Consider the following 14,027-nt stretch of genomic DNA (forward strand, 5'->3'; position numbering starts at 1 on the left):
AGCAGCACTGCCTTTTTTTCCCCCTTGTGAGAAAATGCAAGAGCAAAGTAGTGCATATCAATGCATAAAGGGCAACTGAAACATGGCAGCCGTGACTACTCTGATAAGTCATATCTATTTACACAAGGCTCTAGTTGGCCACATCAAAGAAGCAGAGGCCACTTCAAAAATCTTTCTTCAAAGAAAGAGTATCTTAAAGGCTTCTCTGGTGGCTCAGATGGTAAAGAATCTGCCTGCTCTGTGGAAGACCCAGGTTCAATCCTTGAATCGGTAAGATCCCCTGGAGAAGGAAATGGCTACCCACGCCAGTATTCTTGCCTGGAGAATTCTATGGACAGAGGAACCTGGTGGGCTACAGTCCATGGGGTTGCAAAGAGCTGGACACGACTGAGCAACTCACACTTAAGTGAGCAACAATCTGGCATTCTGGGTGACTTCCTACTTATTCAGTATCCCTTGCTAAGACATTGGCCTCATTTAAAGAGCAGCAAAAGATTCTTTTACACTGGGTCCACCTCATTCCTGAGAGGCTCCCTAATGGGGTAGAGTGTGTGTCCCTAGCTAAAAGTAGAAGATCCCCCTGACTTCAACTAGTAAGGGTCAGATCCTTTGCAGGGAGAGCCAGAAATGCCTGTGGCAAGTAGACTGCCTGTGCTCTCTGCCTGTGAATCTTGGCAGCTGCTTTAAGAAGCGAAACTCCGAAACTCAAACTCCGTAGTGGATAGAGAAAATGTCTCCATGGCATTTGAGAAGGAAGCTAAGCCATTTACATTTACCTGTTGTAGAAGCAGCCTTCTGTTGAATTCCATTCAATTCAGAACACTTTGCCCGAGGGTCCAGGATAAGCTAGCTGCTGTGCTAGGTTGATCATTCCAGCTCACAGGGAGCTCTCACTCAAGTTGAGTTATAAAGGGATTTATTTGGAACACTTCTGGAAGCAGGTATAAACAGAATAGTAGAGTCAATAATATGGCTTGTAACACAGCTGAGCCATCTCAGGGTCCAAGTCACTAACTCCAGAAGCCTCCGGTAAAAAGGCCAGTCTGGCAGCCCCCACCACAGCTGAGTTTTGTCTTGATACTAGCAGTATAAAAGAACTCTGCTATCTTCCAAAGTAGATTCCCTCAGTCATTTAACTCAGGAAGTAAATACATTTTCACACCCTTATTTTCAGCAGTATAGTTAATTTTTGAGCTAAAATCCCATCATTAAGGATCATAGGGCTTTTCTTTAGCTTCTAAGCTGCCAACAAGTATATGATGAAATTATCATTGAGCACTGAACAGTGGGTACAGCAGATAACACTTCAAAGGAAATGTAAAGTTTACGATTTGAGGTACTTCGAAAAGCCATGTCCCTTCTCAGCACTTTTGTTGGGCTGGCTCTTAATCAATGAAATACACCTGGACCCTCTAGCCAACTAGTGAATGAATACCAGTTACCATTTCAGGCGGAGGAATTTTCCATGTATCTTTATGTTAAGTTTTCCCATGGAAACCACCATGATCAAAAGGAGGCTTGATTTTGCCTAGTAGACATGGAAACACTATAATGTAATGAGAATGGATGCAGCAACATGGCTATACCTTGCAAGTGACGTCTGCACAAACAAAAGCAAACATTCAGTTACATAGGGAGCTCTTTCAGAGCGGCAGCCAGGAGAAGGAAGAATGTCAGGTATCTGAGCAAAATTCCCAGAGAAAGCACTTTAGAGAATACAGTTTCTCCTTTAGTAACAATGGTGACTGATGATGACTATTGAAATCCTTACAGTGTCTCATACAACCATGAGCTCTAAAGGTAACAGCCCTGTGAACTAGATTAGACAAAAATGAAGTTGAATCCTAACATCGTGGCTGTGGAGGTGGACCTTTATGCATTGGCCTCTTTGACAGACTGCTAATTAAGCCAGTGTCAAAGCTCCCTAGATGACTGCAAAGGAATGTGGAAATTTCATACTGTTGTTTGTTATCTCTCAAGCTTCTACCCCCGCTACCCGCCCCCAACCAGTTGCTAGCTGTATCAATTTTTTATTGCTTTACTCTTTTCATGTTCTCTACTGCCTTCTGTACTCTCATATTTCTGTTTTCCTTTATAAAGTAGCCTATAAATCCCTAAAATTTCTACTTCATAGAAAAACTTTTATCTCTGACAGTTGGATACAAGGTTCTGAGCGCACCAAAATGTGTTTCAAGTTACACTCTTAAATAGATGGGCTTGTATTTTAAACACAGGGTGGGAGGTTTGGTATCATGTTAATCTTGTTGCAAGGTTTTTGCCTACAAAAGAGAAGGCAAACAATTAAAAATTTTTTCTCCGAAACTAAATATTAATCTCTCTAGCTTTTATCAATTGGTAATTTGCATGTTACCAACATGTCACCAACTTTATTAAGGTAAAATATGAACAGGAGAAATGTAGTTATGTTAAAGCATATATGAATAAACAGAATTTTTCCTTTGGAAGTATAAACGTTTATTAGACTCTGCTAGATATATGTGTTACTTTAGCTGGTTTCTTTTTGTTAAGCCTATTTCTATTAGTTGCTAAGTAGATAATATGGGTAATCTTGATTAGCAGAATTGTTAAGCTCATCCCCGTAGTTTACCACTCATCTGTTTTGCTAGAGCAATACCATACCAAGTCTATAAATTAGCCTACAGCTTCAGGCACAGAGTAAGGGGGGAAAAACTAACCTCTTAGGTTTTCTAACTAAACTTTAAGTCATTGATTTTCACTTTTTCTTAGTGTTTTAAAGGAAAAATTCATAGCTTTTCAGGCAATGCTTTTAAAGAGTCTCTACAGGAAAAAAAGGGGGGAAACCAATGAAATTACGTTAGAATAAAGGAAGTTAAGCTTTGGTTCATAGGTAAATGGTACGAAAGTGTGGTTTCACCAACAGTTTTCCATTATTTAGTTTTGATTAGGTTTTTAACCTGAAATGCCCAAGGACAGTCAGTCCGTATTACATGTGTGCAATTGGACAAGATGAGATAGTTACTTGAAGATAGGTCGGTGATGGATCCTGAGCATAGCTCTTTGATCATTGAATTTTAAACAATGTAAATTAGTGAATTAATGATAAGAGATGAGCTTTATTTCAGTGAGAAACATACTTTTAAATTATTTTATTCAAAGTAGTGAATATTCCCATGAACCAAAAGTTTTTAAATTGATATACAGAGAAATAGCAGTTTGCTCATACAATAAACTTCCTAACTCTAACTCTGCTTTTACTTCAGAAAGTAACGTCTTTAAAACTAACGTCATTTCGACTTCTAATTCTCAAGGTTTCTTTTAAATGTCTTACATTTCAGAGAATATTTACTTTTTTCTTTCTTTTTGGTTTCTGCATTTCTCTTTTTTCTACTGCAATTTTCCACCTTTTGTGCAATTGTGAACAAGGTAACGAAACGCCTCCCTTCCTCAGGAACATCTACTATCTTCATGCTTTCTCAAACTTCCAGCAATCACAGTTTCTCTTGGAGTGAATAAGGTGACTTCCTTTCTTAATGTACCAACTTGCTTGCATTCTCATTTGCTTGACACCATTTTCTGATTCTTTATGAAAAATTCTCATGACTCATCTTTATATCTTCTATTTGATACTTAAGAATATTTTGCCATTTTCCTTTAATCATTTGTTCACCTTCTCAATTGTCACAATGGAGAATCAAAAACCTGGACTGTAGGTCTGTAGTCCCACTGGTTCCTGGTACACAGTAGAAGCCACAGCGTGTTAGAGCTAGTCTGTTCATTAAGATAGGAATGTTTTGCACAAATTTCTCTTTGTTCAGTACACTCAGAGTACCGGAACAACTCTCAGAGGTGTTCACCAAAAGGATGGTAAGGTTTACTAATCAAACCATATTGCCTTCATCTACCGCATAACTTACCAGTGTCATTTCAAAAACTCAAGTTTGCCACGTACTACTAATGTCTGTATTCTACCATGAAAACAATTCAATGTGAGGTGGAGACTTTCTTAGGTCTTTAAGTGTATTCATTTAAATGTTATGCATTTGCTATAGTATAATCATGTGTATTTTGGGCCAGAAGAGTAGTCTTATAGGAAATGATTTTTTTTCTTCCTACATTTTTATCACCAGGTAGGTTACCAATCTTTAAATGCTTTAAGTATCTTTACCTGACTATTACAGAGCAATCTAAGCTGTAAAAAGGCATCTGATTCATTATCCACCAGACCTTCAGTCAGACCTCTTCTTTTACGAACATTCTCAGATGAATCTAATATATTTTAACAGGTACCTAGTGTTACAACAAGTGGGCTGGCTTTAAAGAAACAGATTAACAGCATTATAAAGAAAAAATGAAAATATCACTCTCTAAATTTTCTCTGCTGTTGGTGTGGTGAACTTTATACTATTCTTTGAAAAAATATAAAGATGCATTACTTGGAATATGGGGAAATACATATTTTAAATTTGCTAAGCCCCAAAATAAAATTTTATGCATTTTCCAGAGCTGAAGAGTAATATAATATATTTAATTTGTAAGGGGCATGTTTTCATGGCATCACATGAAAATGCTTGTTACCACTGATCAGGAAATATAATTGGATTTTAAAAGATCATTTGGAAAATTAAAAATAAATATTCCAAAATTGCATCTGTATAATATCAAGTCAGTTTTAGTATTGCATGTTCTTTTGGGAATTATGTGGAAATAATTCAGTGTGTCTGCACCTCCATGTGCTATGTCTGTGTTTGCAGGTATATATTTATGTCTTTGTAAATGTCTGATCCCCAAGTGTATGGTAATGAACCAATCTACTCTAATCACTTTTTGTAGTGTCAAGTTTTATTCAAGCTAAGTATTTCAACTTTCGGAGGTGAAAGCTTTCCTAGCCATTCAGGGGGATGCTAGCCTAATGATTTAGAATGCATCATAATTATTTTTTCCAAAAGTGAGTAAATTCATCATATAACATGTTATTTCATTTACCTCCCTCCCCCAAAAAAAAAATTGGAAGGAATTGATATGCCATGGGAGGAATTCCTCTATGTGTATTCTGTTTCCCACTGCAGAGGCCTCTATCACCCCAGGCCTTTCAAGGTGTTTTATCCATCCATGGACGTTTAAAGTACTTCATGAATGAGTTTTACAAATTTGTCAGCTTAGAAACAATTCCACACAGCTTAGGGCAGGGCATCTTTCATGCACACATAAAAATTAATGATCATCATGAATGACATTGCACATCAGTTCACTTTGATGCTAACAATTGTGAGGCCACTTCATAGGCCCATTTTTTGATCAGCTATCAGCTTCCCTACCCTTCAGCACAGGATAAAAATTGAGCTAAAAGATTGAATCCATTGGTTCTTCTATCTCCTACAGTTCATCACAGTCTGTATCTGCAGTGTTATTTTGGGAGGCAACTCATTTTGTCTCAGTCTACCTCCTTTTACCCAGTTGGAGTGACTCAGTTCAGTCGCTCGGTCATGTCCGACTCTTTGCAATGCCATGGACTGCAGCATGCCAGGCCTTCCTGTCCATCACCAACTCCGGAGTTTACTCACACTCATGTCCATTGAGTCGATGATGCCATCCAAAATATTTTCCCTCAGTAATGAATCTGCTTCCCAGTAGCCTTCAAAGTCTTTGACCATCTTGTCCCAGATAGCCATGTCCTAAGTTGTGTGGTGTATTTTAGTGAATTTTTTATCCCCCTGGATTGCTTTACTTAGCTTGGTCTGTGGTTTGGGAGACTAGGCTGGGTAGCAGACATTGCTACTGCTTTTGGTCTCTCCAGGGCCTTAACTCCTACAGTGTTAAAGCTAAGTAAGGTTTTGTTTTGTTTTGTTTTTTTCAAAAACGATTGTTTTATTTTTAAAGTAATTATTTCTTCTAGGAATATATTTTCATATTACATTATTTATTCTCCAAGGAAAAGAAATCTGGCAATTAGTTTAGCCACCGAGTTTGTCCCTTGTTTGTTAAGGAAACTGCCTGACTCCTTATATAAGTTCTTATGTGAATGTCAGCCTTATTTTGGTTAACGTCAACTTGCCCCTGCTACCTGAAGAACTAATGTGAGAATGTGTGTGTGTGCCAAGTTGCTTCAGTCATTTCTGACTCTTTGCGACCCTATGGACTATAACCCACCGGACTCCTCTGTCCGTGGAATTCTCCAAGCAAGTATACTGGAGTGGGTTGCCATGCGCTTCTCCAGGGGATCTTCCCAGCCCAGGGATCGAACCTGCATCTCTTACATCTCCTGTATTGGCAAACAGGTTCTTTACCACTAGCGCTACCTGGGAAGCCCCCAGTATAAGAAAATGAAACATCAAAAGAAATGGAAGGTATTCTACAGGACTTCTAGTCCATGCATGGCAAGGGCCCCCCATTACTCAAGTTTTTAAAATTTGAATTTTTGAGTGTTGAATCAAGGTTAGGTTCACCTCCTTGACAATAGGACTTGTACTTCTCCACATACCTGATTTACAGGCACCAATTCTCATGCTGCATCCTAATGATAGCATGTGATAGTGTTTAGAGGATGAAGAATCTAGATTTCTTAGGGTGTTTTCTGTGGTTTCTTTTCTAAAAAGGTAAAGAATAAGGAAAACAGAAGAGTCAATTGACTCATAGATACATGATCTATCCGAAAAAAATTAACTTAGGTATTATAGAGAGGAAACATGTTTCTTTAAGTAAAAGTGCTTTCTTAACAATCTTTCAAAACTGAATATTAGAGTTTGTCTTAATTAACAACCAAAAACCAGTGATCAGTTCATTCATTCATCATGTCCTGAGCACTTGCTGTGTGCCAGACACTGGACTGGGTGCTAGAGACAAAAAGTTAAATAAAACATCCCTGTTTTCATGGGGGTGGGGCTCACAGCTAGAAGGGATCCTAGTCAGCTAAGCCTCTGCTGTCCTAGTGGTAACAGTTCTTAGGAGAACCCTGGAGCAATCCAAAAGCAAAAAGCAAGTCTGAATCTATTCAGCTGACAGATGAAGAAAAGATTAAAAACTGGCTATTGTGTCACTTTCTTCCCCAAGCATGTGAATAAAACTTGGCAGCTTTTTAAAGACAATTGGTGTACTCTCATAACAAAATTTACTACATGATTTATTTTTTTAAGTGCTAAACAGATGGTTTCACATTATTATTAAAATTAATGTTTTAACTCCGTATATTTTACATCTTTCAGAATCCGAATCTTGAACTGCCTATGTTATTGTCCTACAAGCATATTGACAGTGGTTACAGATAAAAGAGAAAGCATGAAGAAACAACTTCAAAAAGTTATCATCTCAGGATACTTGATATGCAACTAACTAAACCACTATCTTATGTCTGAGGTTCAGAATAAATGTCCAGTAAAATACCAAATGACTCTCTTAAGCATTTATAATTATTATAAGTAGCCATTATGGCCAAAGCTCTAAGTTATGAATTATATGAAAGTTGAAAGCAAGAATATATAGAATTTCTGGCTTTAGATAGAATAACTATCAAATGGGTGCTTTTTTAACCCATGAACTCTGTGAATGGATTTAAATATGATAGAATAAAGTAGAAGTCATGCAATGGTAATGAACAGATTTTGCTAAACTTACTTTTTTGCCTGGCAAAAGAAATATGCTGTTTGGATCACATTTCTTGTTCCTACTGAATGATGATCTTAAATTTTTTCCACATATGAAAGGAATACTTGAAAATATAAAAGAACTAAATCAATGCATCAGATAGTAGGTAATCCTTTCTGTTCACCTACATGCTGATTATCCTTGCCAAAAAGTGCATTGAAAGGTGGAATGTTAACCCTGGGTATTTTTGCAAAAATCAAAAAAAATTATTTATTTTTGTTCTTCTGAATTACACTTAATGGGTGGAAGAATACTAGATTTGAAAAGAAATCATTTCCAGTCACTTCAGTGACCCTCAAAATAGTTAAAGATATAACAGATTTTTCCAATATTAGCTTTACTGGGATCAGAGGTAAAATGGGCAAAACTACAGTTACATTAAAATGGCATCTAAACATCAGTCTTTATAATTTTTTTTGTGGAGAAGAAGGAAGAATAGCTTATTTAAAACTGTTAACAGTTTCTGTTTGAAAGTGGTTGCATCTGTGCACATATGCAGCACTTTTTTTTTTAACTTGGCAATTTGGGAAGGAGGAAGGGTCCATAACATGACTCTGAACATGAATATTGTCTCTCTTAGCAAACACGGCTAGGGTAATGGTCTAACTCTAAACCACAAGATGCACCTTGGTTAAATCCTCCACTTACTGGACTAGGGGGAGGTTATAGCCTCCTAAGGAGCTCACTTAAAACATAAAAATAAATGTGATATGTCTTTATTAAATGTTAAAATTAAACATACACTTTTTTTTGGATATAAATGACTACATTTGACTCCTAGATTGAAATGGTCTTTTAAAAGGTATTTTTGTTCCAGTTTCCATTTTTGGTTGTCTTTCTGGCATGCCTGTACTATTATTAGTGTTTATATTGTACCCTGATTTGGAAAAGTATTAGATTCAGTCTATACCAATGTATTTATAAAGTCCATATGACATATTTGATTCTTCCACTTACATTTTGTGTTAATGTTTAGGTATAATTTTTCTTAAATTCTCGAAAGGACATTTCAGTTATCAGAAGCCCTTCCATCATTACTGACCCTTTTTCATTATTTCATTTGTTACCATCTATCAGTATTATTTTTGAGTATTTGTTAGGTGTCATCATGCCTTCCTAAGTGTGCTGTGTTTTAGTAGCCTAGTATTTGAAGTAGTCTGCTGGAAACCAAGTCAGTATATTCTCTACCTATTCCAAAGAGCTAAAAATCAGAGCCAGGAAAGCTTTTGATGTTTTGTTGTTGTTCTTGTGTTTATAATTATTGCTGTATTATTATTGTTGTTTTACATAAGAATTATAGAGACTGTGAATACAAAGAGCCCACCTTAACTAGAGAGCCTTGTTTAATGCAGACTATTGGAGGTTTGACATAATCAAAATATCTAAGGTAGCAGAAGTATAACTGGTGGCATGTAAAATTCCTTGCAACCTGGAAGAAAGATAAGTAAGGGGGATGTAAAGTCTGTCTTATAAGGTACACATTACACTGCAGCTCAAATTCACGATGACAGTGATGTGTGATATGGCCTAGATTCTTGAAAGGGACCTGACTTGACTTTTTTAAAGATAGATATTTTATTAATGAGCTAAAAAAAAGGGTTGGCGTGAGGTTAGCAGAAGTAAGCCATCCAGTATTCCTATCACTACAATCTAACCACCTTATTTTGTGCCAGAGAAACTGATAAAATGTAATAATAGGATCATATACCCATCATTTGAATAATTTTGAACTACAAACTGTCCTTATAGTTTTCATAACTGTTGTCCATTGTTTGAGGATGTTAGTACTAAACTGAAAACATAAATTCCATATCTACCACATTTACACCAGCAACAGTATAAAATGTAAGCCTAAATTTGCAAAATTCATAATAATTTAGTGACAGAATTTTTTAATAACATGCAGTATATATAAATGCAGATTTTATGCAAGTGTTGACAAAATCATTTTTCAGCTTTCAAAATTGGACTGCAATATTACATTTTTCACTTCAGCAATTTTTTACATCATTGCTTTCTATAATGAATGTGAATGCCATCTTTTATGAATGCAACTTGCCTTTTTCATTGAAGAAATTTTGTTTGATGTAATCAATAAACTTTGGTATGATATAATTGACATTTTCAGTCTCTTTTTTGTAAAGGTCTGTTTAACATAAAAGTAATATGGAAGAAATTTGGTGATAGGAAATAAGTTTCTTATTTCTGCTTTGCCTGTACAGCTCACAAAAGATTGACCATTTCTGCATACAAACTGGCATTTGAGGGCAGAACTAATTTTGGGACGTTCTGATATTTGGGAGTTCTGAATAAGGCTGGATCTGGTTGCTGTATACAGAAAAGTCCAGCTAAATCAGCAAATATGTATTGCTAGGTTGCTGTGTGCTAGGCAGTATCCACTTGTTGGACGTTGTGCGATATATGGTCCACGTCTGCATACCATTGAAATCATTTCTTTTTTTTAATATTGATTTATTTATTTGGCTGCACTGGGTCTTAGTTGCAGCACATTGGATCTTTAGTTGTGGCATGCAGGATCTGACTCCCTGACCCAGGATGGAACCCGGACCCCTGCATTGGGAGTGTGGAGTCTTAGCACTGGACCACCAGAGAAGTTCCTGAAATCATTTGATTCTTAAGTAGCCAAAGATGCAGGGATTTTACAATAGAGTGTGTGTGTGTGTGTGTGTGTACATCTTTCTCTCCCTCGCACCCCTCCCCCTCCCTTCCTTCCCTCTGTTGTTGCTCAGCCTGCCTCTACTGCCTTGTGAGTGTCCCTTTTCCTTGAAAAACCCTGCTTTCCTTGACTCCTAAGAAACTAGTCACCTGGGTAGCTGGTTTCATTACATTTGTACACTTCCGTCTCTGTATTTTTATCATCTTTTAATCCTGTTAGTCTTTGACCTACGTTGAGAAAATGCATTTCCTCTTTTGTTGTTGTTAAGTGGGAAATGTGCTCTATGAGGAGGTGAGACACAAGTTCAAGTTTCAGCTTTGCCACTAAGAGCCATTTCCCTCGATCCTCTTTTCTCTCACCTGTAAAGTGGTGTCTTGGGGGTGAGGGGAGAGCAAATGAGGTAAAAGATCAGCATATGAGGTAAAAGATCATAATTGCTTTGTAAAATGGCATTTACTAGCCAGAGAAATGCATTGGTATTTTTATATTAAGGGGTTTTGTTGATGCTTTGACACTTGTAATCAATAGTTGTTATTTACCAAATTTTCATACATGTGTCTTAGATTCTTTCTACCTTCTTGGAGTTAGTCTGTTTAGGTTTCCTTCCCTTCCCCCATCCAGCCTGGTAAGGCACTGCCTCACTGTGGAGTCTGCCCAGGATTGGCCAGTGAAGTAAGTATTGTGACGGACTGAGTAGTTTGGCCCCTTCAGTAAGAAGCAATGCAAAGGTTAGGGGCTGAGGTTATCACTATGGTTATTCAGTGAATGTGTCCGCGACTGAAGTGCTGGGTGCATACTAACGAAGCTTGAAAGCCTGAGTTCTGGGAATAGTTGTCAGGAAAATGAGGGGCTTAATTATTTCACAGCATTTTTTATTTGACACATTTTTCCAGCAACGGATGGGTAAGGAAATGTGACCTCAGTTCCTAGTATGTGGACCTACTGTGAAAAAGCACTGCTGTGTAGAGCAAAAAAGTCCTCATCCTATGGGCAGGCCACTGGCTGATCAGTGCCCCTCTTGGTGGAGCAGAATTCCTGCTAGCCATGGGTCTTTGGCCTTGGCTCTTTGGGTAGGGAAAGGCAACAGATGTTCATAGTTAAAATGCCTGCTGCTTCTTTGATCTCTTCATCAATTTGTTAAGACAGATTTCCTACCAGTAAAGTCACTAAATTCCTAGCTCATCATATAAGCTAACACTTAAGCAGCATTTACTATGTGTCAGGCACTGTTCCACTGACTTTACATATATTCACTCCTTTAGTAATCCCCACAACCCTATGAAATAGGTATTAACACTTTTTTGATATCAGCTATGAGACAGCATCAGACCCAAACTGAGGGCTATTCTACACTTTAACTGGCTTGTAATCATCAACATTATTAACATGATTAAAGACCAAGACCCAGGGATGCCCAGATAAAGGAAAGGAAGATGATAACAAGTGCAGCATGTGATCCTCAGATCCTGGACCAGAAATTGGGACATTGGTGGGGTAATTGGTGAAGTTTGTGATATATAGGTTATATCAATGTTAATTTCCTGATTTTTAAAATTTTGCTGTGATTGTATATATTTGGGGGGATCTGAGTGGAGAGTATGTATATGAGAATTCTTTGCACTGTTTTTGCAGATTATTTCGAAATCATAATTTGAAAAATAAAGCTAGAACATAACGAAGCATACAGATATTAATGGGAGAAGGCATTGAGCTGACTCTAGAAGACTATAATTTATTAACAAATATCTGCATCGCACTTTACAGAATGTTTTTAACATACTTCATTTAATCTTCACAGCAGCTCTGTGTAGAGATTAATCATGAGACTCTGTATTCTTACAGATAAAGAAACTGAGGCTCAGATAAGTTAATTATCTTGTCCCTGGGCCCTCAGGACTGAACCTAGGTCTGATCCATGTGTTTTCTGCTACTCTACCCTGCAGTCTGTCTAGCACTTCTCAAGCATATCTGCTGGCGTCTACAAAAATTAAAGAGGAAATTCCTGAAGTCAGTTTTCCTGTGGGCCCATCTGCATGCAATGGTCTAACCCAAATCAGACCATGAACAAGAGTCATGCCAATGCCCTTAATGTTGAGGCAAGTGCCCTCAGAATACCCCAGGCTAGGATTTCTCTTTCATCTAAATTGATTTTGTACTGGGTTTCCCTCAAGTACTGCTTTTTCAGGTGGTTCTTGAGGCAAGTTTGATCTTTCTAACCCAGCTTCCCCCGCCTCATCTGAGTGAGAACACAAATTGTTGTTAAGTCCCTCAGTCATGTCTGACTCTCTGCAACCCCATGGACAGCAGCACGCCAGGCTTTGTATCCTTCACTATCTCCCAGAGTGTGCTCAAACTCAGGTCCATTGAGTCAGGTGATACCATCCAACCATCTCATCCTGTGTTGCCCCCTTCTCTTTCTGACCTCAATCTTTCCCAGCATCAGGGTCTTTTCCAGTGAGTCAGCTCTTCACTTCAGGTGGCCAGAGTATTAGAGCTTCAACATCAGTCCTTCCAATGAATATTCAGGGCTGATTTCCTTTAGGATTAACTGGTTTGATATCCTTACAATCCAAGGGACTCTCAAGAGTCTTCTTCAGCTGCTGCTGCTAAGTCGCGTCAGTCGTGTCTGACTCTGTGACCCCATAGACGGCAGCCCACCAGGCTCTGCCGTCCCTGGGATTCTTCAGGCAAGAACACTGGAGTGGGTTGCCATTTCCTTCTCCAGTGCATGAAAGTGAAAAGTGAAAGTAAAGTCGCTCAGCTGTGTCTGACTCTTCACAACTCCATGGACTGCAGCCTGCCAGGCTCCTCCGTCCATGAGATTTTCCAGGCGAGAGTACTGGAGTGGGGTGCCATTGCCTTCGCTTCAGCACCGCAGTTCAAAAGCATCAATTCTTCAGCACTCAAACTTCCTTACAGTCCAACTTTCACATCTATACATGATTACTGAAAAAACCATAGCTTTGACTATAGGGACCTTTGTCAGCAAAGTGATGCCTCTGCTTTTTAATATGCTGTCTAGGTTTGTCACAGCTTTTCTTCCAAGGAGCAAGCGTCTTTTTTAATTTCATGGCTGCAGTCACCATCCACAGTGATTTTGGAGCCCAAGAAAATAAAGTGTCACTGTTTCTGCTTTTTCCTCATCTATTTGCCATGAAGTGAAGGGGCCAGATGCCATGATCTTAGTTTTTTGGATGTTGAGTTTTAAGCCAGCTTTTTCACTTTCCTGTTTTCACCCTCATCAAAAGGCTCTTCAGTTCCGCTTCGCTTTCTGCCATTAGAGAATGCAAGTAACCCCTTTCAATTTAATAATGAGACATCAAGCTAGCCACCTGGTATCTAAAATATGTACATCACTTAAAGAATGTGGGAATATTGAAGGCACTGTCCATCTCAAATGATTCTACCCCACTCCTAGCAAAAAGTCTGGCTAAAATAATTGTTATTTCCCAAACTGGGTTGTATGAAGCATTAGAGTCCTGGGTAATGTTATTAGAAAATCCTTAAAAGAGAGCACTCTCTGGTTAAATAACTTTGGGAAGTTCTGTGTATGACTGCCCTAAGTTACAACTCTGTAAGAACTCTAATATTAAACCCATTTGACAACCCACTCCAAACACTAGACCAAGGAAACCTTTTTGCATAGACCATCTAACGTGGAATTCATCATCAGACATCAGTTTTCCATGGAACACTCTTTTGTTCCCACTCAGTTGATGGAGTTCATTTT

At 38.1% G+C, this 14,027-nt stretch overlaps 1 protein-coding gene across 16 annotated transcripts in view; it reads left to right on the plus strand.

The window, feature by feature from the left end:
- ATP11C (ATPase phospholipid transporting 11C (ATP11C blood group)) overlaps window positions 1-9,735 on the plus strand; it is a 169,397-nt gene extending 159,662 nt beyond the window's left edge. For 6 of the 16 annotated variants that reach the window (XM_086386516.1, XM_086386524.1, XM_086386517.1 and 3 more), the window contains 2 exons: window positions 4,161-4,265; window positions 7,182-9,735. In XM_086386516.1, coding sequence (XP_086242642.1) covers window positions 4,161-4,262 — 102 coding nt within the window. In that variant the 3' untranslated portion in view covers window positions 4,263-4,265; window positions 7,182-9,735. Of the gene's footprint in view, window positions 1-3,405; window positions 3,605-4,160; window positions 4,266-7,181 lie in introns of those variants that run through there. The other 10 variants (XR_015158413.1, XM_086386520.1, XM_086386521.1 and 7 more) reach the window with 4 other exon arrangements.
- Window positions 9,736-14,027: the final 4,292 nt, after the last annotated feature.

The sequence above is a fragment of the Bos grunniens genome, chromosome X (assembly GCF_055505025.1).
Source record: "Bos grunniens cultivar Pamir isolate PY7600 chromosome X, Bosgru_T2T1.0, whole genome shotgun sequence".
NCBI classification, from domain to species: domain Eukaryota; kingdom Metazoa; phylum Chordata; class Mammalia; order Artiodactyla; family Bovidae; genus Bos; species Bos grunniens.